The following is a 25,731-nucleotide window of genomic DNA, read 5'->3' on the forward strand; positions in this document are numbered from 1 at the left end:
GCCCGGCCCGGCCCGGTCCCCCGCGGGGCTGGCTGCCCGCCGTTCCCCGCCGGCAACTTTTCGCAGAAAAAGTTTCCTGCTGTCGGGGAGATGCAGCCGCTGCTACTCCCACCAGCAGTGTGTTGTGGGGCTTGCTTTTTCTTATTTGGCTTTTAATTTTTTTTTTTTTTTTGGTTAATAGCTGTATTATTTATTTTTACTCGCTGCATTTCCTGGCGTTGCTTGCCCGTCAGCAGGTAGGGGAGTCAGGGCTGCGCAGCCCAGCCCCGCTCTGGCAGGGCCCTGGGGATGTGTTTCTCCGTAGCTCGGCCTGTTGAAGAAGGGGTTGCCCCGCGAAGTTTCTCGTTTTAAGTGGAGGCGGTATGAAGCTGAGACAATGGAAACAAAATTGAGTTTCCTTTTTTGTCCAGACCCTTCCTATCTAGCCGCCCGCTAGAAATAGTGCTTTCCTCTCTCCTTCCCTCACCCCTCAGTTTTGTTTCAGTGATGCATTTTCTTCAGGAGTCGCCTTTGCCTCGTTGCCAGCCAGGAATCTCCCTTCTGCTCCCGACTAACTCTGCCCGAGTAAGAGTGCTTTAGCGGTTGTCTCTCCCTGCCTGGAAGGAAAAGGTGACTTCCAGACTCTCTCTAAGGGGAAGAGCCTGGAATAAACACTTATTTATTCAGCTTAAAAGCATGACGCTTCTGCTTGTCCCGCATGCGTGTGTGTGTACGTTTACGGTGGAAGTCTTGCGTTCTATATGGTGTGACCACAATTTGAAAACTTCTGGGTGTATTTTCTCTTGCTGAGTTAAATGTGATCAGGCCTGTGTCCCGTGAAGTCTCGTGGCTTAGAGAGTCTAGTTTGACTTTTCATAACACAGACGGACAAATTGGATAATGGGGTATTGTATGCGCGTTACAGTATGGCAAATGCTAATGCAGGCAAAATGTGTACAATTAACTAAGCAGGTCCCTATATATGTAAAATGAAATATAACTACTCTTTTTTCTAGTAAACCCTGTGGAAAGGTAGAATGTTCTCTGGACAGAAGAACACAAATGAATGTCATGAAAAAGTAGTGTCGTATGAGTTGTGTTTCCTTGTTTTTGGCATGTGTCGTTTTGAAAATATGAGGCTGACTCCTGCTCTTACTGAAGTCAGCAACAACACTGCTGTTGATTTCAGGAACAGTAAAACTGGTCCTTCCCTAACCTCGCTAGGTGCATTATAGAATCATACTGTAAAGGATCAGCTACGTAGCAGGGGAGATAGAAGCAAACTTCTGTTTGAGTCTTGAAATGATTAAATACCAAATTTTCATTACATTTAGACATATACTGGGAAACTGATTTTTTTTTTAAGTGACTAATTCTAAACATCGCGGTCTGAACTTATTTTTATTTTTTTAATGTGTCGTTTGTTTGCATGCTGATCCTTGCAGTTATCTTTGTTGCAGGACAGAAAACTCCTGTTACTGGCTTCTGTGTTGGTGATTATTTTAATAGTTTCAAATATAGAAAGTACATATTTTCCGACAGAAATGTAAATTTCAAGTGATAGCCAGTCAAACCATTCTGGGTAACTTTCTCTTCAGTTTTTCTATCTACCATTGTTTTTTGGATGCTTGTTTCAACCAGGCAGAGTTAAAGGTGGCTGCGATCAGCAGCGGGATTTAAGAGGAGATGTTTAAATGGTAGTGTGATTGTACAAGTACAATTGATTATTTCTTCAGTGTGCCAGTCCGGCTCGCGGCACAGAGCGTAAGGTCGAGGCAGAGGAGCAAGCTCCGCACCATACTCCAACTTCGCTGTTAAGCTACTGTGTTGTTCTGAAAAGTAGCCAAGTATTGTGCTGCGAGGGTGTTGCAGAGTTTCATTAGGAGCCTGTGAACTGGAAGCGGTGGTGCTGGTGGATGTTTTTTGTATTTTTTTTTTTTTTTCTCCCTTCCTCTTCCAATACGGGGCAAGGGTATGTGCAGTAAATGCCACAGCAACTGGGATGGGCAACCATGGAAAGCTTCAGCGGAGGGAGTGAAGGCTAGTGCTTTGTTTATGCCTGAGCTGCTCAGTGCACGATCTCCCTATCTCACCTTATTAGAGAAGCACTTTAATAAGATTTAGGGAAACTTTGAGGAGGTGAAGTTATGGTTCATATTTAACTACTGGTAATCAATATAAACTTGCAGCAATATCTCGGTTCATATCAAGTACTTATCAGTATGTATGTGTGATTGTATATTGATATGTGTTTGCTTTGCAGCAAGTATGTGTGCTTACATACATTAACCCTTTCTCCGAGAGAGGAGAAATGTAATGCTAATAATCTGATCTTGCCAACACTTGGTCGTGTGCTTGCCTGGCTGATGGCAAGCAGACCTGGTAACTCTAACTGTTGTTGTGGCAAGGAAGTTAGTGTGTACGTAAGAGTCTAAAGCTGCAGAGGGCTGTCATCGCTGGGGTTTAGAAAATAAGATCTTGGGAGTCAGAGATGAGCATGAAGATTGGACCGTCAGTGTTTGCTACAACTTAGGGCACCAGCGTGCTCTCTGCATGAACCGATAGGCTTCGGGCTTGTGGCAGATTCCAGCCTGAGAGGGCCTGAGGGCTTTGACTCCGAGGTGGATTGGGAAGGGATGTCTGGTGTGGTAGTTGTGTTGGGACACTTTTTTTCATCCCAGCTGTTGGGATGTCTACGTTGGTAGTAAACCTGTTCCTCTGATCCTGAGCCATAGTAGTTAGCTGATTATATTATTGTAAATACTACCATGATGTTGGCACTTGTTGCAGAATTGGCAAGTGATCCTGACAGCTTCACCTCTCCTCCCCCAGATGGGAGAACTGAGGCACAGGGAGAGTGTAAACATCTTGGCAAAGGCTTACAGGAGAGCAAAAGCTCAAAGGGAGACAGGACTAGAAGTTCAGACACAGGTGATGATTTTTGTGGTTAATTAAGGTCCATGTGGTGATGAGTTCTGTTTAAAACCGCACCTGGAGCTTTCTGATTGTGAGGTTCTCCTTATTTTTTTCCTGAAATTATAATACCATGGGAATATCACTGTGGTGTCATATGGAGGCTCAAAATTCAACAGGCACATAGAAGGGTCCCAAAGGGCGCAGTTTAATTTGTTTATTTTCCTTTTTATAAATCTGGCACTTTCAGTTGCTTAGTCTGATTTACCATGCAACCATACAAACAATTGTGCTGGCACAAGTGGGGAGTTGCAGGGAAACTAGAACTGGGAATATGGAGGTGGGGATCAGCTGCTTCAGCTCTCCCAGACCAGGGCTTCCCCAAGTCCAGGCTCCCTTGCCTGCGCCTGGCTGATGCGTGAGCCGAGAGTGCTTTCTGTGGGCAGCACTGAAGGCACAGAGCCTTCCTGTCAGCCGGGTTTCACAACTGACTCCAGTGAAGATTTTATGCAACCATACGCTGGTGGATATGAGCGCTTTCTCTTGCAGTGAGCTATACGTGGTGCCCCTTGTTATTCCATGGGCACCGCAGGAGTCGCCACGGAACCCTGTAGCTCGAGGACTTGTCTCACTGGTGCTCATTCTGGATTCGAGGATGTACTTTGTAATCATTTAAAAAGAGTCAAAAAAGACTGATCATGTAAGCCGAAGGGCAGAGAATCAGCATAGTGTTTGAGCTTTCAATCTTGACTGTCTTCCCCAGACTTACTTAAAAATTAAGTAGTGCTTTATGTCTCCTAATACTTCATTGATGTTGTTTTTGCAAAGAGCTCTCTCGCACTGAAGGCTTCCCATGCTGAGGGACTGCTCAGCACCACGCAGACAGAATCCTGTTACCCTTAACCAAGGCCGATATCTGTTAGCGCAGAGTATGTTCCTTAATGTTTATTAGCAAACTTGTGTACTAGGAGGAGGATCCTTCTTCTGTTCGTGTCAATGACAAAACTCTCATTAAGTGCAGTGGGTGTAGGATTGAATGGGAGAAGACCAGTGTTTAGAAGTATGTACTATTTAACACCTGATTAATCACTTAACTCCTTGGCACCAGCTAAATTTAATCCCTCTGAAGCAAAATTTTACTAACACTGCCCCAATTAAATACTGGTCATTACTATTCACTGTGTCATTACAAGTTAAGTCAGTTTCCTGGGAGGCAACCCATTAAAACAGCAGCCCCAATCTGAAATGCCCCAATTAAACAGAGGATACTTTAATGATAATTTACATGCACATTGCACCTTGCATCTCAAAGTGCCTTTTGGAGGGAGGTGGCTAAGCAGCGCTCTGCTGATAGAAATGGTGATAAGCAGGAGATGAAGTCTTGTACAGTTACACAGAAGTGATGTTTCTGCCTTTTAAAAAAGTTATCTGAGTCCTTGAATGCTTGCCTTATGAAGGCTTCTGACAAAAGCTTTTCTAATAACCTGCTTACTGAGAGAAAAGAGAGCTAAGGCAACCTGTGTTTTTGGCCAGTAGTGTGGTTCTGACCTACAATCCAAAAACTGGCTAATTTTTTTTTTTTTTCTCTGCATGTGTTTCTTTTGGACTACTTGTAGTTCGGTGCCTTCAGGTGGGCATCCCCAGAGCAACAGCAATTCAAAAGCATGTGCTTCTGAAAATGTTATCTTTGGCCTTTGCTTTCCCTATCTGTGAAACAGGCATAAAATGATAATGAACTTACCTCTGCAGGGCAGTAGCGAGGCTTAGTATTTGTAATGCAGCATGGAAACAAGTTGTGTTTATTGCAGAAATCAGTGACAGAGTGATCTGATTTGTTCCTGGCTTTTTAGTTCACATGGTGTTTGGGGGGTGGCGGTGGTGGTTGTTTGGCTGTTGGCTTTTTTGGTAGGGGCCACCTACCTTTGATGAGCACTTAGAGTGTGCAAGATATTACGGCTTCACTGTGTCCCAATGGCTGGATCAGCCATGCGTGGGCAGGGTAGTGTTTCTGTGCCTACGGCCTGCATTGAGCTTGGCTTTGGGAGGGCTGGGCGCACGGTGCAGGCATAGCTGTTCTGCCGCAATCCTGCTCCTCCTGGCCCAGGGCAGGAGTGCCTGGGAGGGATGGCAGCCAGAGGTGGCTGCCAGAGCAATCCCCGCCACCTTCCCTTGACCACTGTCCTTCCCAGGGCTCCCTGAAGCCAAATGCAGAGCAGGCTGCATACTCGGTTGTCCCAGGTGTTACTTTTTCCTGGGGGTAGGAAGGCATCCCTCTGTTAGATCAGATACACCTTTGTCATCTACCAAGGGAGGTCCCACTAGCAAAGGCAGTGGCCGGTGGTCACCAGCTAGCATTGTCACAGCAACTAATTTTTTGGGCTGATGTGTCTCTGTGCTTCCTGAGGCAAAGAGGCCACCCAGAACAGCCCATGGGTGGGATGTTCCGCTAAGCGGTTGTGAAGAAGCCAAGCCAACCCCAGGTATGTGCTCAGGTCCAGCCTGAGCAAGGAGACCAGAAAGGCCGCCAAAACTCCTGTGCCTTTAACAGCAGAGTTGTGGCAATTGATTCCTGTAATTGTGCGTTATTTTTCTAGGTCTACAACCCAAGCCAAATTTAGACCCTGTTGGTTCTGGTGTTGCTGAGTTGTCTTTAGGCAGTATTTTGTTGGAGCGCAGAGGACAGCTATTCTCTTTCTCTGCTTCTTTAGTAACATATGGAACTCAAGGCTAGATTATGCTGATTTTTTTTTCTTTTTTTTTTTTTTTTTTTTTTCAAAAATGCTGCTGCTGGCAGGAAAATAAATGCAGAAAACTCCAGCTGAAGTTGAACTTGTTTACAGAATGTTTGGAGCAGTGCTAAATACAGGATTTTGAAAAGAGTTAAGTTTTTCACTGATAGATGGTATTGCCTCTCTTCTGTAATGCTCCTGAGCTCCAAAGTGAACTAGGTATAGCAATTAAGGAAAGCTATAAATGATTCTTCTTCTAAATTACTTTCTAAAGGTTATTCCTTGTTAAGCCACATGCAGTTTCTTTGCTTCAGTGTTGTTCTTGCACAGTTTGCAAACACTGTCATGGTTAAGACAGTCTGGAGAGAAAATGGGTATGAAAGAGAGAGAGAGATTCTCACTGCGGTATTTATGTTGGTGTTCTGTGGAATGTTTGCACACGGAAATAAATAGCATTGTAAATTACTTTGAAGATGTGTATAATGCCAAGAGTAGTATTGGGTGTGACTGCAAGAGTTAAGTGTTAGTACAACTCCACAAAAATACTTTGAATGTGACAGCCAGGCTTTACATGTTAAACTATTAACAGCTGGCTAATATTAAATCCAGAGTTTGGATTTTTAATTTTAAAATAAAATTAAATATTGTTATAAATAGGAACTATGAGTGATTTCTTGGTAGTGGGGTTTTTTTGTTGTTTGTTCGCTTGGGGTTTCTTGTTTGGGGTTGGTTTTTTTGTTTGTTTGTCTGCTTTGGTTGTATGGTTGGTGTTTGTTTGTTTTTTTTTTTCTTTTTTTTTTTTCTAGCTAGCTCAGGTGATCAAGCTTGGAAATAACTTATTTTGAAGAGTCTTTAGAGTTTAATCTGGAGGAAAACAACTGGCTTCCAGTAAGGAGTATCCTTAAAACTGATAGAGTATAGCAGAGTGTGATGTTCTGTATATAGTTTGTGTTCCAACATAGTATGGCTGAAGTGATTTTTCCATTATGTCTTCAGTGGGATCCTCCAAAACATCTATTAACAGAAACCAGGAATGTTTTATAAATGGTGCGGGATTCTGTGGAAATCTAGGAGCTTGGAGTTCTACCAGATAAATGAAATGTTTAAAAAAAGTGCCAGAGATAGTAGTACTAGAATTCAGAAACAAATTTATCCAGTTAGTAGGGCCACAGCAAGGCATTTGACATCTGCAAACCGCATTTTCCTTTTCCCTTTCTCCTTTTTTTTTTCCTAAAAAAGGACTTCACATAAAAGAGGTTTCCATCATTGATGGGGCGCTGTGAACCTCTGCTGATGTGCTTGGAGGTCAAATGGAGCAAACCCAGCATTACAGCAATATTGGGGAGCTCCTTCCCAATTTCTAGGAATTCATATGAGGTCTGTGTTGGGATTCCCCCCCATGACAGAAGTAATCCTTTTTTCTTCTGGTGGATTAGGACTGGAATGGTGAGTTCTCATCTTCCTACCTGCCCTGTGCTTTAAAACACGGGCAAAGCCAAGCCTTCTCAGACCTGCCTGCCTGCCTGGGAGTTGAGGTTAGCAGTGGTAGGGTGCGAGGAACCAGAGGCTCTGGGGTGAGGGTGTTGGTCCCAGTTATCACTGGAGGCTACCAGAAAAAATGTTCCCTGGCAGATGGGTCCTCCCTGTCACATCCACAAGAAGCTGCTTGGATATTTCCAATGGGCACCACTGTGTGAGACCAGCTGCAGCTTGAAGCCTGCAGAGCAATGGGGGTAGCACTGATGGGCCATTGTCAGCTGTGCCACCGCCTTTCTACCATGGCAGCTCTGGTCCCAGCAGCCTCACCTCAGCTCCAGAAGACCAGCTCCCTCCAGTTCAGAGCACCGCTGTGCTTGATTAGGCAGCCTGATGTAGGCACATGTAGGTGCCAGCTGCCTGATTGGGGCTGTGCTGTGACTGTGGAGTGACAGACCTGCCATCTCCCTGGAGGTGAGGAAATGAAGGGCTGAACTGTTTTCACAGAGGGATGAGGATGCACTCGTTCCTGCGAAGTCCCAGGGTGCCAGGAAGGGCACCACGTTGCAGGAACAGGAGTGCTGATGGGTGTAAAAAGATACTTCTCGGTTGGCAGTCTGAGTGGTTGTGTCACTCTCAAATGGCTTGAGCAAATGGATCCTCTGGAAGAGGACTCGGGGAAGACTGTGGGAGTGGCTTCCAGGGGAAGAAGGTTATGGGCTGTAAAATATTTCATGGCATGTGGACTGAGATGTGTATCGCACATTGCACAGTAAATACTGGGCTCAGACACACTGGAGATAGTGTCTTAGCGAGCTACCTCACACTAGCTGAGTCATCAGAGCCATCCATGACTGACCGTGCGCTGGCTTTTATTACCTCCCAACTGGGACAAATTACAACTTCTTTTAAACCTCAAAGTAAGAAGAGAGCGAATTAATAGCGTATGTGCAGCCAATTAGCACAGCCAACTGAACCATGTTGACGGGCAGTGCCTGAGTTTTGCAGGCTTGGTGAAGTGGGCAGAAAGTACGGTATTTTTTTTTCCTCTTCATAGTTTTGAATAAGGCTCTCTCATGGCTCTTCTGCTTAACAGAAACAGTGAGGTCTCTCTGAGCTGTTCAGTGCTGTTTGCTGATAGACCTCCCAGAATTGGTCTGACAGCTGGGGTCGTATTTTAGGAAATGATTTGATTGTTGAATAAAAGAGAAAACTGAGGTCAGTTTTTGATTTGGGGTCAAATAGGCAAATAAAACTCGAGTGGGAAAGGAGCAGGGAGTAAAATAGAAATTATCTGTATATTGCAGTTTGAATCCGTGCTGTGGATCAGTTCTGATTACAGCATGTTTTCTTGACTACTAGGAAGGTTTGTAGTGACACCAAAAAAAATACAGAAGTGAGCAGTGAAGTTGCCTGGTGAAACTTCCATAGGAAGAGAAACTACATTGCCTAGGACTCTTTGGCTTGGAAAGTAGACGGCTGAGAGAGGTATAATAGAAATCTATAAAATCACACAGTAGTGTAGGATGGGGAGCAATAATTTCTGATAGTACAAAACTAGAGCAGGCAATGAAATTACCAGCCAGCAGGATTAAAACAGGTACTACTTCTATCTGTGTTAAATTATGGAACTCACTGCTGCAGGATACTGTGGAGGCTAAAAGTACAAATGGATTTAAAAAAGAGGGTAGAGGAATACAGGGAAGATATTAAGCCTAACAGCCTGTATGGGGGGAAAAGAACCCTATAATTACACAGGGGAAAGATTGCTTTTTCTGTCTGTCAAGCCTTTCCTGAAAGAGACTTCTTGTCTTTTGGGGACAAGATCCCAGTCAAGATAGACTTGCTCTGATGTATAGGCATTCAGATGCTTCAATGTAAAGTTTTGCACCCTGGAAGGCTGATCCTAAGTGCTTATTAGTCTCCTCTGGATTGTTTCCTATGTCTCAGCCCCAGCAGTCTTGATTTCAAGAACACTAGTTAATTGTAAGAGGGAAGAGAGAGAAGGAAGAATTTGTGTCTGTGACTCAGAGATTTGTGAAGTCTGGATTGCTAGGACTAGCAAGAGATTGGCTTTGTTGCTTTAATTACCCAGATTCAAGTGAAAGAGGGAAAAACCTTCAGGGAATACATGGAAGAGGAATTACAGATCAGCATTTGAAAAAAGGGAAGTTTTCTGGTTATGGGGAAGAGACATTGTTTGCTTCTAGGAGCCAAATGTGGGCTGACCTATGTTTTTCCAAAGGTCTCCCAGTTCCCATTATCACCCATGTGAAATGTGTTCCTGAAGCATTAACTTTTTGTCACATATGTGACAAATGGTGTCCCAACCGGAGCTTGCAGCCATGGGCATAAGAGTTGCTGCTTTCACTGCCTGGCCAAATGTTGCAAACAGTCGCTGAACTAACTGGCTAAGAAATGCTGTCATTTGTACAGACCTTGCATCCCACTTTGATTATGACTTTTTTTTTTTTAAATGGCAAACAGAAGAATGGTTATACACAATCAATTCTGGTATTGTTTTGCATGTGTACTTTTTAGTTATTTTTTCCTGAAGAGAGAGTGATTCACAGTGTTGGATAGCCATTAAAAGATATTGATGTGCAGCTAAATATGGCCTTTAACTTAAATTTAGTTCTCCTTTCTGCTAATCTATACAATGTCCACAAGTATCTATTTAAGTAATTGGATAGCCTCTTACAGATTTAGTTAGGTTTTTATTTTGGAAAATAACAAATTACTTTATTTGCTGGATGATTGATTTTTTTTTTTTAATTTTATATACTGTTTATGATTAGCTGTACTTGACTTTGCAGTGAAAGGTAATTACAAGTGCAGTGTCCCCCATCAAAACCCAGAGCATTAAAAGCAGTTTTTGGGGGGGAAAAAAAAAGTTTTGATAATTGTACATGAAAAGGAAGTATCTGGTATGTTTTGAGGTAATATTACATAATAAATTACAAGCTTTTTTATCAAGCTAATGAAATATTATCTTTTTTTTAATTGCGCTAATTGTTTCTTGTCATGCTGATCTAGTATTAGTAGATTTTGCTCCCTCACCCCTCATTTTTATTTGTTGACTGGAGGAAGAAAACAAGCTTCCGGTTTCTGCAACTCCAAAGCTTTTTCCAACTTTGGGTAACTAGTCATTGTAATGAACTAATTGACTAAAGTGAAAGAAGAAAATATTCTCTCTGTATCTGTTGCCAAAAGCTGGCTTGGCTCTTTGTCAGGCTCGGGCTCTAGGTGTATAATAGTGGGTCCCGCTCGTTCGAATGGTAGGACTTTCTTTTACGCTTTGGCACAAAGTTTTGTAGGTCAAGGTTTGGCTTTGCAAACGAGGGGAAGCCATCACGCATGTAGAACAAGCCTCCTGGTTCCTGACAGTATTAGTGCTCCTGGAGAGAAAAGGCTCTGAAGAAACAGGTTTTAACTTGCGTCCTGTAGTAGAGGTGTCCGTATATTTTCTAAGATACTCAAAAGTCTCTGTTAGCTCGATGTTTTAATATGTTTATTGTCACAGCCAGTTCCCTGTGAGGTAGGGAACTGGGATTGCCCCGCTTCACAGATGGGGAGGAGAGGGGCTTCATGTAGTCTCTTGGTACCTATAGCTGCAGCAAAATAATGCTGTGCTCTCTCAATGCCATCTCCTTGGGCCCTTTGCCTGCTGCCTGTGTGGGACTCCCCCTCACTATTTGCTTGGCAGATGATACTGTGTTTAGGCTGGCCTGTCCCAACACTCATGCTTGCCCTTCTTGCTTGCCCTTCCTGCTTGCTGCGGTGAGAACTTCACGGTCCTACTGCGCGTCCCTAGGAGGTGAAGAGTTATGTCACCATCACTTCAGCCAGTCCAATTATAAGGTGAACTTAAGTACTGATGAAAGAGAGGGCTAGTTTCCTTCAGTCTAGACTGGAGTTTCCTAATTCCCTGACCATTTTCCATCAGTGGTCCAAGAGCACTCTGTCATATGTAAAATATTAATTCAGCTGTATGGGCCTTGGCCTACTTCTTGTTGAAAAAGAGGAAAAAAAACCTCCCCCAAACAACAACTGAAGTTCTGTCACTTTCTTAACCTCAATTAAAAAATAAATGTAGGTAGACCCAGGTTGTCAGCAGGTGGTTGGCACAGCAGTGAAGAAAGTGTGAATTGAAGACATCGAGGTAGCTCCTTCAGTGATTTGCGTACAAAGGACTCTGAGCAGCTGGTCTGGAGTAGAGCTTAGTTTTAGAGCATGTTTAAATTTAAGCATTATAGAGAGGAAATGCATATTTAAATTTTCATCTTCTAAAGGGAAAAAAAAACCCAAACCCAACAAAATTTCCTTAATTCATTTTGGGTTAATTAGAAGACGTGGTTAGAATGATAACTTTTGGGGATGGAGGAAGTTCCATTTTTGCATTGCTTTCTATGTAACACCTGAGATACAGAGCCAGGCTGAACAGTTTTGACTGGTCAGCAAAATTTTTCTTGCCCACTGTTCAAATTACTTGCTCACAAAACAAATGGCTTGGTTGGTATCTGTGCTTCTGGAAATAAAATAATTACGTATACTTGAAAAATAGACATTTCTTGTTCAGAATTTGTCCCTGTGGGTTTTCTGAGAAAACTTCTTATCATAGCCTTGAAAGCTCCAACAAACTGGTCACCTGCAGGTTTTTCTAGACACATGCTGGTGGTGATAAGAGTCGAGGTGAGCAGTCCTGCACTTCAGGCTTGGAGCTTCTGTCTTGATTTCTGCTAGGGCTCCCAGAGTATGGGGCTCTCAGCCCACCCACCTTCACAGCCAGACACACAAAAATGTAAAGATACTCGGCCCTGCTGCAAGATGTGAGCTTTGACATGGTGTGGCTCTCTATGCCCCTGTAGATAGGGAGCTGTTTGAACCAGAGATCTGGTATCTATATTTCTATACTCCTACTCTAAGCTATGGGACTGGAGGTTAGTGCAGGAAGGAAAGCAGGAGCCAGAGAAATTGTATGGGATTGAGAGTGAAGGAATTAAGTGAGAGGGAGGAGTCTGCTGTGGCAGCAACTGCAAGCAGCCGGGCCCATTGCAGACTCCTGTGGAAATCATAAAAAATTGCTTTAGCAGGTCATGAGAGGCAGACACAGGGAGAAGCTGAATTGGGAAGGGTCATTTCTCATTGTATGGGAACAGGGAGGATCAGATGGAAGCATCCGGCAGTTTTAAAGAGGGGGAAGTATGTTTTCACACAACATACAGTGAGGTTACCGAACTTGCTGCCAGGAGTTGGTAATGTAGGGCCAACAGGCAGTTGGTTTCAAAAGACAGTTCATACTGGATGGATCTGTTTGGGACCATTAATTGCAAAGATACAGCTGCAGTACTTGGCCCAGAAAGCCCCTAACCTGTGGGTTGCTGGGGGAGTGTGCAAGGGAGAGTTTATTCCTTGTGCTATTACCCTGAGCATTTCCTGATTGATGTTGCTGGAGAATGTGGTACTAGCTTAGACAGACCTTTGGGCTGACCAGATGTACTGTGTTTTTCCATTTTCATTTAAGGGTTTCATACCTTGGTGCTGGACTCTCTACAAATGCCTCTGACAAGTGGAAAAATAACAGTTGAGAAAACCTCTCATGTGAATCAGACCTTCTGCTCTGTTTCTTGATCTTGTTGTGATGTTTCCTTAGCAGAGGTAACCTGACCATCTGAAATTCATGAGACAAATGTTCTTCAGGTTATGAAGGACTTCTTAGTGAATTTTCTTCAGGAAAATTCTTGGGGATTTTCCTGTCCTTGACTCTCCTCTTGGGCTGTGACGCCATTTGTTGGCATAAAGTGCCCTGACCTATTTTATTTCTCTAGGTTTTTCCCAAGATTTGGCTGACAGAGGGTGGAAAAAATAATTAGATTCTTAGATAATTCAAATGCTACGTGCTGTGTCAGCCACACCTCTTGATGGCTGATAAGAGACAAGTGAACACAGTTCCTTGCAAGACAAGGATGCGTTTATTTGGATGGCACAAACTCGTAACTGCATGACTGTGTGGCTGATGAACAGGTGTTATACAATACAGGGACAATTCCAGCACTTCCATTAATTTATTCCATCAGCATGCCTGAAACCTGCTTTGGAGTGACTATCTTGATTTGGTAGTTCAATCTCTTTGCCTTTCAATCCCTGACTCTTCTTTTCAAGTTCCTAATAGCTGAGAAAATTGAGGAGGAAGTGTTGTTTACTGAGTGCCTGGACTTCATTTTTCTACACATAACGATTAAGCCCACAGACAGGACCTTCTCGTGGGACCCTGTGTACACCAGATGTTTTTCTTCAGTGCAAGGTGAGCTGTTTCTCAAACTATGCTTGTCCTGTGCTAATGCAGTTAGTGGACAATTAGAACTAGAAACTGGCTATTAGACAATTAGAACTAGCTGACTAAAAGGAAAAAAAAAAACCCACCTGCAAATGCTTGTGTGTCCTTTACCAAGCCCCACATCTAGAATGGTGTCCTAAGCAGACAGATACCATAGCAGCTTGCTCTCAATTGGTACATATTTCCCTGTCTTTAGGCTGAACTTTGTTGTGATGTCTGTGCCGTATAGCCTGCTCACCTTTAACTGTCTCGGGAGGTCCTGTCCCACCACACCAGCTTGAACGGTCCCTCTGGGGACAGGCTCTTCCTTTGCGGTTCCCAAGTGCTGACTATAGAGCCTGAATCTCTGTAGATGTTACACCCACTACCAGCACAGTAAAAGAGAAGCAGAATTTCCCCAAAGATGCTGATAGCTGAAGGAATTCTGTTTTCCTGGTGTTAAACACAAGGAAGTTAGTTCTATCATTCCATACAAAAGTGAATTAAAGTATGTCTGTGTACCACATGCGGAGTCTGGACATGCACTTTCCTAACCCAGTGTGCAAGCACAGCAGTAACATGATCCTGTGACCACCGACTGTATTATTTGCCCAGGTTTTGTAGATCATCTTTAATTTCTTACTTACTGATATCCTAGCTATTTGCACTCAACTACTTAACTCCTGAATTTCCGACTCAGGCTTTGGGTATTGGTATGTTTCATGGTGCTGCAGGAATGGGTGCTGGAATGCCATCTGTGGACAGATGAACAGTTAACAATGCACTCTTGAATGCAGCCTCGTTTTAGGCTGGTGAAGCAGGGCTAAATTTTCTCATGCCTGCCTTTTCCAGTGCTCATCCTGCCCCTTTCTCACATTTCCAAACAGATAGCCTATTCGTTCATGCACAGTCACCACGCTGGGTTTTCCTTCAGGTTTGTACCTCAAGTTTTACCTCGCCTTTGACATGTTTGAAGCCACAGTCCTTAAAAGTGGTGGTGACAAGGCTACTGGGAAAACACAGCCCTTGGAGATTGCAAAGTCCTTTTGTTCTTCAAGTCACTTGAAACAGCAGCTAAATGATATGTCTGGTTTTAGAAAGCAGCAGTATTCTATCTGATCTTGTCCTTCCAGTGGAAAAAAAGGCGAGGGTTTGATAATCTATATGGCAGTACAGTGCTAAACTTGGAGTGATTTAGACCGTTAATGGAAAGTACTTTAACTTTGATTTCTTAACAGTGTGTCAGATAAAAGGATAATCTTAGCCTGTCTGATTTCCCATTGCTGCTGGCTTGCATAGCATCTGCCTAAAATGAAAAGGCAGTGCACAGATCCCAGGCTGCTCGGATGGCCACGTTGTTAACTTCCTTCCCTCCATTTCTCGATCTCAGGTCTCGCTGCTGTCCATTGTTAATTATTCTGGCTGTGGGCTAGTTAAGAAGCCCTGAAAGTCAAACATTTTTCCAGGCACAATTCATTTGTGCCAAGATGTTTGTTTTTCTCGTGGCTAACTAGTGTCTAGCCTCCTCCTGTTTTGCCTCGTGTATGCTCTGTCATTTCCATTTTCACAGGTTAAGAGTATTCTCCCTAAACTCTGCCCTATCTGTTGCTGTAAAGTGCACGTAGGAGGTCGTGGACTATATTGCCAGGCTATCTATAACGTGTTTTCTTTTGAAGTACAGTGGGATTTGGCATCATAAGAGGTGAGGCTCTTTAAGCATGATATGAAGAAGAGTCCTGCTCAAGATACGGTGAGGTAAGTGAAAATTGTGACTTGAGCAGGGGTCCTGGGTCTTCATCCTAGGTTGAGCCTGCTAGTTCCTGAATTCTTCTGTAGTGTGGCTGTACAATACTGTCATACCATCCTTCCCTGCCTCCGGCAGTGTCTCTGTGAAGGAATATTTGCCCATATCCAACTTTGGGCTGATGTAAAGCTGGTTACTTCTCTGCAGGTTTTTAACCATTCTTTAAAGGCACTGCAAAAGTGCACCATTGTTATTTTGCTGAAGAAGTAGTTTGATGAGACTCTTAATGCAAGATAAGGTGGTAGTACGCTGAAAAAATCTTGTCCCACCCTTCCCCTTCCCCCTCCCATGGGCTGGCACAAATGTTTGGGCAGACGTACGCTTGATAGGGCAGCAGATCTGGATTAAAATGAACAGCTTGTGCTAGCGCAAGGCAGAGCATGGTGTGGAGGTGGGAAGAAGCAGCTGGGAACATGAGGAGGGCAGGACACGTTTTTTCAGTGGCGGTGCCAGTTGATCTGGGATTAAAGTGTTGATGAAACTCAGAATAAAGCTTTGGCCAGATCTGTGTTACCAAAGCTTTTAAAGATTCACACCTACTTTCTTTACAAGAACTGTTCCTTTAGGCTAGATAGAGTAGCTACAGGAAAAGTGGTCACTGGTTCAGGAAAACATGGTGGTTCTTGTGCCGAGAACCCATCTCTCCTTTTCTTATTCCAGCATACACCAAGGACCTGAAGCAGCATGGTTTGTTCTTCTAGTGTGAAGGGTAGAGCTGTTGCCTAGATGAATGAGCCTTCTGGTATCAGTGTGAGGCCCCACTGCTGTCATCTGTGGACTTCCAACTGTGCTATGGCTTGCTTTGCATTTCTGAGCACACCTTGGCTGTGCCGTTTAGGTTTAATTGTAGGAGAATGCTGCTTTAATAAAAGGAGGCACTTGCATGTTTTGAGTCTTCGAGATAGACTGAGAACACTGAACGCCAAACCCCCCACTTTCATTGCAAATTTATGCTGTTCTGTATCGCTGATGCTGACAGACGGTCTGGACCTGTTTAACCATGCAGCGAAGTGTGAAGCCTCTCTGGGTCAGGGGAGGAAGTTTGTCCCACATGCCTAATCTAGAGGTCATTTCAGAGTTTCAATTATCTATCAAAATCATGTTCTCAAAACATGCAAACACGGAGATGATAAGTTCAGTCCATAAATGCTAGCTCTTTATGAGCCATGCTCACCGCAGCTTTCCTGGGAGCTTGGTATATATGCCTTGTATTGGATTTGGCATGAAAGGTATTTGTGGCATCCTTTCTATAGAAAACTAGGCCAGCTCATAGATCTTGTTTTATTTTTCTTATATTTTCTATGCTGGCCTTGTGACATGGTTATAAAAATATGCCAGCCTGGCGCATATACTCATTATCCTGGACAGGGGGGATAGTCTTGGGTTAAAGGTACTGTAAAGAGATACAGGAGGTTTTATAGTTCAGTCCTTGTTCTGCCACTGCGTTCTCTGTGACCTTGAAGTCATTTAATGTGATTGCCCCTCCATAAAGTGTTAATGCCTAGCAAAATGGAGTCAGATCACTGGTGGAAACTGCTTGTGCCTCTGTAATACAAATAAGTAATAATGATCTTGCCCTAACCCCTTGCTGGGATGATTAATAATTGCAGAATTATTGGCAGTAGGACCCAGGGTTTAACCGGGTTTGATTTTGGATAGTTTGCCTTTTTTTTTTTTTTTTTTTTTTAAACTTCTCCTTTGAACTCTATCTGAAGAACTCCTAAAGATACCACTGTGTTGGTTGATGCATAAAAGGAGGCTTGAACCATGGCTAGGATAATGAACTCAAATTTAACAAAAATTAAGATTAAAATCTGCACAGTGTAGAACTGCTGAGCTATCAGTTTGGTATTACCTGAGCACTGGCCATTTGGGTAGTTTTTAGTGAAGTGGTTCCTTCTGGCTGATAGCAGCTTAGATGATTGTTGTGGTGAAGACTTGAGAAATTCTCCTCCCTCTTCCAAAGTTACTTGAAAAACTAAAGAAACTTCTGCAGTTAAAGAAGGAAAAAATTTACTCTTCAAGACTCAAGTATTTACCAGAGGTTATAAGACAATTGTGTTTTGTTGGACCTGATCTCTGTGCTCCACTGAGTTCAAGAGGATTTGGCTGAAGCCCACAGTGATAACTGAGCAAGAGGTAGAACTGATAAAGGAAAACTCATTATTATTCAGTGGCACTGACCATAATGAAAGCTGATCAAGAGACAGATTTTGTCACACAGGTAACATCACTAGTTTTAATTCATTTTTTGAAAGTTCGAATGGAAGGGAAAAAGAATGTCTTTGGTTTAAAAAAATCCCCAAAACAACAAACCCTTAGAAGTGTGGTCAGATTCCTAGGGATTTGTTAACTGCAAGGTCAGTTTGTCTTTTTTTTAATTACTATTGTTTTTTATTTTGAGGTATTCTCATACAAAGCAAAATGACTCAGCATTTCAGAACTCCATTCAACAGCACCAAAAATAGGAAATAATGGTACAGAGTAGCACTCCCCCCCCCCCCCCCCCCCCGCCCCGAGAGGCTGCTAAGAAGCCACGAACAAAGTCCCTTGCATCTCTTTAACCACTGTTTTACATCTTACCTGTGACACCTGCATGGCAGGCAGATGACAAACCCTCCAGATCTTTTTGTTCTTGACCCACCCACCCAGCTACCTGTCTGTATCCCATGTCCAGTCTCAGGTAACACTGATGACCACCTGAAACTGTGCAGATGCTGTATCTCTTGAGCCTGCGTGATGTCTCTGTCTGACAGGCAGCCTGGTCGGGGAGGGAGGCGACTTGCTGACATTTCTTGCTCCCAAACAGTGGGTAGCACTGATGCTGTGGCTTCTCTGCAGCTGCAAGAGGTGACTTGCTGTCTGATTACCTGTCTCCTGCCCTGCACCAGCTCAAGACTTTGCAACTTGAGGCTCAACAGATTTTAAGGCTGACCTTGCCCGGATGAGTCATCTGTGTTTGATGTGTGTGCAGTGTTGATGGGAGAGAAAGGAGGCAGGGATACTTGCTGGCTGTGATACAAGACTGCTTTCCACTGCCCTGTCTCAGTGCATCACACGGAGGCATCTTTTCTTCCCAAGCCTCTGCATTGCCTGCAAGTTGGAAAACTCACTGGGCTCACAAACTGAGGAGGGATCTATATTCCCCCCACCCCTGCAAAATGTAAAACATTCAGAACGTCTCGGACAAGTATGAAATTGGTGCAGGAGCTACTTCATTAGTTTGGTCGATGGCTATTCACCTGTCTTCCATTCATCTGGCTATTATTTTATTACCAGTTCCTTGTGTGTACTGTGATTGGAAAAAATCTCCATTTGTTGTTAAATCCCTTTCAGGCTTATTTAAAGTGCTTGTCTGTCTTGGTTTTGTCTCTTGTCCCATCTCAGAGATGTGATTTCCTCTTTCTTCTACTACCCCTTGCCGAACACCTTGCACCATACAAAGGTACCTAGGTGCCAAGGTAGACTAGTAGTACTGTAGACCTGTTCAGCATGGACTGAATGGATAACAGACAGTGAAGGGGTCCAATGCTGAATGTTTTTGTTTTGCTTAATTTAAAAAAGGAAAGAAGCCTTAGCTAAAACACTTCCCCTATGAATAGATAGCCATTAGCTCTTGGAACACTGTAATTGCCAGAGAGAACTCCTAAATATCTGAGAGCGAGATTTTTATTTTTGGGGGGTGGAAACAAATTACACAAGAATGGAAATCCTTGATGTAGAAATGTAGCTTCCACACTAGTCCTGCTGAATGGCTGTGCATTGCCCTCCCTGCTTCTCTGAACCAAGTCCTGCCAGTGCTGCTACATCACTGATAGTGTGGACTCTCAGCTCTGTTAAGGGACAGCAGCTCTGACTTGACAGTCAGCTCCCAGGGATTACTCCCTTCTTTTTCTAGGCTGAAATAGTCAATGTTTGTCACCTTGTTTGAGAACAGGCACTTTCCAAGCTGTAGCAGCTGTTCGTACAGAATCTACATCCCTCTTAGGTTATTTGAGCACCTGGACAGAGGATTTTGGAGCTGCCCCTGCTGGGCTTACTTAAGTTTTAGAGAGTCATTTTTGTTGGATCCATCCTTGAATTAGATCAGCTCAAGCAATGTTATTGTGCAATTTTTACTTGGGACCAGTACAGCAGACAAGGAAAGGTGTGTGTATGTGTGTGGGAGGATGTTTTCAGCCCTGTAAATAATAATCTCCAACTCTTCACAGGTCACTTCTTTCCTTCCTCTCCCATTACTCCCAAGGATTATTACTGCATGTTTTGCTGGTGAGATGAGGTTTCCTTCGGAAATTAGCTGCCAATCTGAGCTTCACCCAGAAGCTTTACGAAAAGGTGGTTGAAGTGCTGGGGGAGGGAGCTCCCTTTGAGCATCTTCCCTTGCCTGTGGGGTATCCCTGTGAAGAACTGTAGCTTCTTAAATGCCTTGAGAAAGGGCAGGGGGATAGGTTCCTGGAAGAGTTTTCTTTCCCTGGGGGACCCCTGAGGAATTTTGCTTGCACTTCTAGCCACTTTGCGGTGAGTACAAATGCACCTCGCTCTGCACTTCTTGGAACTGGGGCTCACCACTTACATATCAAGTAGTGGTGCTGCATGTTTTTGTGCACCCCTCCTGAATCCCACAGACCTGTGGTTGTGGTGGATTTTTGGCCACCTGTGGTTTGAAGCAGGGTTCCTGAGGACTCTGTGTGTGTGTGTGTATAGGAATAGCAGATTAGAAAATGAGAGGTTGAGAGGCTCAAAAAGCTTCCTGAAAGTGTGGGAGTACAGCCCAGAGAAAGGAAGAGAAATCTTTTTGAAGCTGTATCAGTGCTTTACACTGACAAGAATAGCAGACAGAGCGTATTGACAGAGCAGTCTGAGGATAAATGTGGCCGTGTAGCAAAGTGTTAGTGCTGTAAAAATCACCACTGTCCACTAGCGAAACAAATTCTTCCAGCATTAAGTGCAGTTCTACTGGTATGGTTGGGTCCACAGTATGCACTTCTGCTGGCGTAGCTATGTCAGACCTGATGGACATTGGTAGGTCTGCACGTGTCTGTAGCATACGTGCAGCCTTCTAAAAATTGTGGAGGAGGTGTGAGGAACAACTGAGATCACGTCTTGTGACATGCACTGCCCCTGGGAGGAGAGAAGAGATAGCTGCGTATTCTCCTATTGCAGATCTGCAATGTGTATGGTTCATGCTAGGTACTGGTCCATTGGTGCTTGGATGCTTCCTCCAGCTCGTATAAGGTCCTTCCTGAGAAGGATTAAACTCCTTGCCTTAAAGCCTGTAGTGGGTGGTAACCTTAGTAGAGCAAGGCCCAGCTTTTGTTTCATGTTTCAGCCACTGTTTCCAAAGGCTTTACAAAGCAAATGGGTGTAATTTCCTCTGTTTTTCTAATGAGGAAACTGAGGCAGAGGGGAGCCGTGGTGAAAAGGGAACAGTTTCTTTAGCATCTGCCATCCTAAGGTAGGAATAGCAACCTTTTTTGTTCTAGCCCAGTGCTTTGGGCACTTGTTCAATAACACATTCAAGCACATGCCTAATGATAAGCATGGCAATAGCTCCCTTACCATTCCCTCTTTTCAGAGCATCATGAGCAGTACTGCTCACTGAACCCAAACTGCAGGGCCGTTCCCACTTATGCTAACCCATTAGTATCACCTAAGCTGTCAGCCAGGAGAAGGTTGTATTTGCTGGTGTAAAGGATGTCAACATCTGGCCTGTAGAACCCGTCTCATCATTAAGGATGCAGGAGATGGAGCAAAGAGTCATCTTTACAGTGAGGAAGCGTTACCAGTTGGGTTGCAGGAGATGGAGACAAACAAACTTGTCCTGACAGTTGGCTCTTGGATTGAGTTGACTTGGAAAGAAACTCTTGAACCTCCAGCTGGGCTCAGAACAGTCACACAGAGGCAGCACAGGGTCACCAAGCAAATGCTTTCATACAGCAGTGTCATGACCCTTGCTAGTCATACCTTGAGCATTTAAGTGATGTAGTACCTCTGTTTAAAAAAAAAGCCAACAACCTAAACCAACAGCAAACTCCAAACCAAACGAGTAATGACTGTTCCAATACCTCCACTTGCCTGTCTTCAAAGAGAGCTTCAGCCTTCACAATTGTCCTGGCATAAAATGTTTCACAATCATGATAAGAGGCAGACTTAGGTCAGCGTTGGAAGCTGCTTTAATGAACCCCAAGGTTTGACAGCTGACGTAGCTTTTGTAAGAGCAGCAATTTATTGTTGCCAAGAAAATTACCTTTTCCAGTATCTCAACTCAGGAGCTGTTTGCAGGGTGGTGGGATTACAGTGCCTAGAAAGAGTGTTACAGCTCCATTTGCTGCTTGAGTTCTTCTCATATATCATGTGAGACACCATTCATTTTTTTCTTCTGTAGGCCAACCTCAGTTCAGTATATGCCTCCGGGCATTTTGATCATCTTGGGGTCTTTGCCACTGATTTCAGAAGGTTATGATTCAGAGCTTTCACCTGGGTTGGATTTTCTCAGTTGAGATTGTTTAGGAGAGAACAAGTTTCAGTATCTTAACTAAGGAATTTATGTACTTTTGTTTCTCTCCGTCTATAGATCCAGGATTTTTGTGAGTGTTGCCATCTTAGCATCAGGACTTAATCCATTCCAATTAGAACCTATGGGAGTTTCTGTTGCTAATTGCCACTGACATAAATTCCAGCTCATAAATTTGGGATAAAAATGTATGTTGTGTATGTTATTGTTACATGCTACATTAAGTGCAATATATATTATATATCATAATGTTATGTGCAATATATGCACTTGCCTGTTACATTTAACTAATGTTATTTTCCAGAATTAGAGACTACTGTTTACTCTCTAAAGAGTCAGTCTGAAGTGGATTTTTTTGTCTAATCCTGCAGACAGCTGGATTTTCTTATGGGTGACTCCTTGAGCTCCCTGTGTGCTCCTTGTCTGGCCTCAGTATACTCTGAATAAAATAATAAAAAAAAATAAAAATAAAAAAAGAGAAATGCTGCTCTATTGCTTTGTAGTGCTGGGAGGCTCTAACTGTGCTGATGCCTATACAGCATGCAACAATCCTTAAGCATCTTGTTCCTCAGAATGTGAGCATAAACTAGTAGCAATGATGGGCTGATGTTGTCTGTGATGTTTGAAACATGTAGATAACTTAGTTTCCGTGGAGGAGAAGGAAATTCTATGAAGAACTGAAGAGGGTGAATTGATGTCTAAAGATGAGTGAAAGGTGAAAGGGAAGACTGATACACGGAAGGGGAAGAGAACTTGGTCACTGCCATAAAGGTGCTATCAAATTGGGAAGCCTTGGGTTAACATCTAAATAGCCAGAAGGGTTGAGAATTATTTAACTAACATCTACATACGGATTTATTAAATGGTTAAATGATTTATTAAAAGGTTAAATTAAATTTATTAAATGGTTAGTAGAAAGCTAGAGCCATAATACAAGGAATATTTTCTCACTGTTCTCTTTTGCTTTGGGAGATGCACAGGGCAGACAGAACTGGTGGTTCAGGAAGGGATTGATCATCTCTGCAGCATCTCAGAAGGTCAGGATTAGCAACAGAGCCCAGCTGAAGAAAGAGAAAGGAACATACGCCTCCCTCTTAGAAACTTGCAATTTGTGATGCAAATTGAGAGGAGGCACATATACCAATTTTGAAACTTTTACTTAGCTCACCCAGGTAATTCCCATACATGAGACTTGCATCAAAAATTTTACTAAACTTTCATAAGCAAATTAGCAGAATTGTGCAAAACTTGTGTGATCTAAGGTTTTGTGATTTAGGCCTGGGTCCTGTAAACATCTACTGAGATTTTCTGGACCTGCACTTAAGTTTTGGCCAAATATAGGCTAAGCCTCTTGATGGTTTGAGGGTGAAAAAAATCAAAAACTTTTATGTTCACAGCGGTGATCATGGCTAAAAGACTAAAACAACAGCTCTTGATCTGAACATTCCCAAATTTGGAAGTCTGAAATCCACATCTGGTTAGAATTTTTAGATGGAAAGATTTTATCCTTTAAAAAAAAAAAAAAAAGAAAAAAAAGAAAAAAAAATCACTGATGCTTAAACTTAAACAACCACAGAATAAATCCTTCAGGAAAGACAAAACATTGTATGCAGTGAATTTTTTTGGAAGGAGTTGGTTGCAGTGCTTGTCACCTTGATGTCCTTAATTCACACTACTAATTTCATATTGCTCAAGTTAAAAAAGAGGATGGTAGATTAAAGCAAGGTGTATATCAGAGTTGAACGTGCTTTGAAACTTTCTCTTGGACTGTCTCTCAGTGAGAAAGTTAAGGGTTAATAATTTGCTCTGTCTCCTCTTGATGTATAGATGTAGTCTTCACACACCAAGAACGCAGTTCTACAAATGCACATGGGTCCCACTGGGTTTGGTGGGATTACTCACGTGTCTGAATGCCTGCAGGCTTGCAGCTCAGTTTTATGTGATTTTTTTTTTTTTTTTTTTTTTAGAATCCTTTTTAAAAATACACAGGAATTAAGCAATTTCCTTTACACAGTGCCTCAGCCAAAGCCCACTGAAGTCATTGGGAAGACTCCCACTGTTTTTTAGCTGGCATTCGGATCTCTCCTGTATTCGTTATGGTTTAGTGTACTGGGTGTGTGTATGGGGGTGTATAACCATCTTAGTTCTTCTAGAATGGCTATCCTGCTGTAATTCAGTTACCATGGAATAGATTGCCCACGTTACTAGCAGCATAATTATTCTGGAACAAAAATACTTTGATTCCAGAATTGTCTCTGTATAGGGAACTACTCTGTAATAAAAATCGGGCAATGGCTTCATCTGCAATAGCTGTGCTACTTGGTTGCTTTCTGTAGGCAAGGTGTTTTAAGCAGAGGTAAAAGGCAGTAATGTGAATCCCTTTTTACATCAGCACAGCCTGTCTGCTGTGGATTTTTGCTGAGTTGTAGTTATCCTAGTTTATAAAACAAAACATCCCACCCCCCAAACCCCAAAAGTAGACAAGCCCTTACTATGGACTCCAGCCAAACTCCTGATCCTGCAGTCAGATCCGTGTAGGTGGACCTCTGTGCCTATGACTTCAGTGGGACTCGCTGTATGTGCAGATACCCACCTACGCAGATCTGATGGCAGGATTGTGGCCCCACACCAGTAAGAGAACACAAGTGTTGCCTTTTGTTTAGGGATGAGTGCACGGGGAATGTGGGGTATGACCCAGGAGGTTCAAAGCATTGGAAGTATGCTATCTTTGAGATCCCTGAGCAAACCTACCCACTCTCACATTTTAATGGGAGCCCTATTTATGGGGATGTTGATAAGCAATCTGCAGGAAGAGCTTTATCTGTCACTGCCTTTTTACACTAGTACAGATGAAGCAAAACACTCAGTAAATTAACTCTTTTTGCAATGTGTGTATAGATCCTATGAATGGACTTGGAGCAGACTTCAAGGCTGAGATTTTAGAGTTTCCATGTTTGGTGCCTGAACCCATGGATCTAAGAAGACTTGTAAGCCTAAGCATTTTAGGCTCATTTTCAAAGTTGCTACATTACTCTTGTCTATTTAGCTGTTCCTTTAACACCCCAACTTTTCTATTAATGTGAGTACTGGCTAATACACTACACATATGCACATATACAATATTAATTCCAGACATTTCACAAGACAGTTTTTAGAAATTCACCCACATGATGATGTGTTAACTTTAAAGCATGCACTTCAGAAATAAAGCAGGAGTTAAACTAAAAACAACAAAAAAAGGTTTAAACTGGGACTTATTTAGTCCTTTTCTTTGTAGTACATAAATTCATGCACAAATATGGAATTTGCAAGAGGAGATTGAATGAGTGTTTCTCTGCCTTTTTTTTAATTAACCAAATACATTGGATGTGGTGCATGTTCTTACGTCTGTGTAGCGTGTTTATTACCTAGAAATAGAACTGGTATTAAGTGGCATTTCCCATGAAAAATGTCAGAAGAAATGATTTTTTTAATAGATTTTTCCTTTCTAATGAAAAAAAAGTTCTTTTGTATCCATTTTCAGAAGAAACACATTTTTCTGTAAATAAAAGGACTTAATTTTGTTAACCACAAACAGAAAATCAGCCACTTCTATGTATTACTTCCCATCTTAAGATCTCTGCTGTGAATGTCTGTCCTAAAAACTGTTGAGTGTCCTCAGCTCTCATCAATTAAAATAGATATGGAAGCTTATCAGCATGTCACTGGATTGGACTCGGACAAATCCAGTTGAAGACCTGGTCAGACGTGATGTTCTGGCTGCAATTAATGCAGACGGAAGAGGTGCTGCCTCAAGTACTTCCCGTATTATTTGTCCCTTACACCTCCACCCCACCTGCCTACAAAAGGCTCTTATTCACTCAGCTTTGCCTCTGTAGTTTCTTCCTAATCCAGTTCTATCAAAATTACCAGTTTGGGGTTTTTTTCCTTAATGTATTCTGGATATCAGATTTTTTTTTTTTTTTTTTTTTTTTTTTTTTTTTAAATTTTTTTTTTTTTT

General features: G+C 42.7%; 1 protein-coding gene across 4 annotated transcripts in view; it reads left to right on the forward strand.

Annotated features, from left to right (window-relative positions):
* Window positions 1-25,731, forward strand: part of ETV6 (ets variant 6) — a 137,522-nt gene that overhangs the window by 528 nt on the left and 111,263 nt on the right. Inside the window, exon 2 of one of the 4 annotated variants that reach the window (XM_010575295.1) lies at window positions 502-564. The exons of 1 other annotated variant lie outside the window; for it this stretch is intronic. In XM_010575295.1, coding sequence (XP_010573597.1) covers window positions 502-564 — 63 coding nt within the window. Of the gene's footprint in view, window positions 1-501; window positions 610-7,546; window positions 7,572-25,731 lie in introns of those variants that run through there. 2 more of the 4 variants (XM_010575298.1, XM_010575299.1) reach the window with 2 other exon arrangements.

The sequence above is a fragment of the Haliaeetus leucocephalus genome, unplaced genomic scaffold, assembly GCF_000737465.1.
Source record: "Haliaeetus leucocephalus isolate CR32 unplaced genomic scaffold, Haliaeetus_leucocephalus-4.0 Scaffold473, whole genome shotgun sequence".
NCBI classification, from domain to species: Eukaryota; Metazoa; Chordata; class Aves; order Accipitriformes; family Accipitridae; genus Haliaeetus; species Haliaeetus leucocephalus.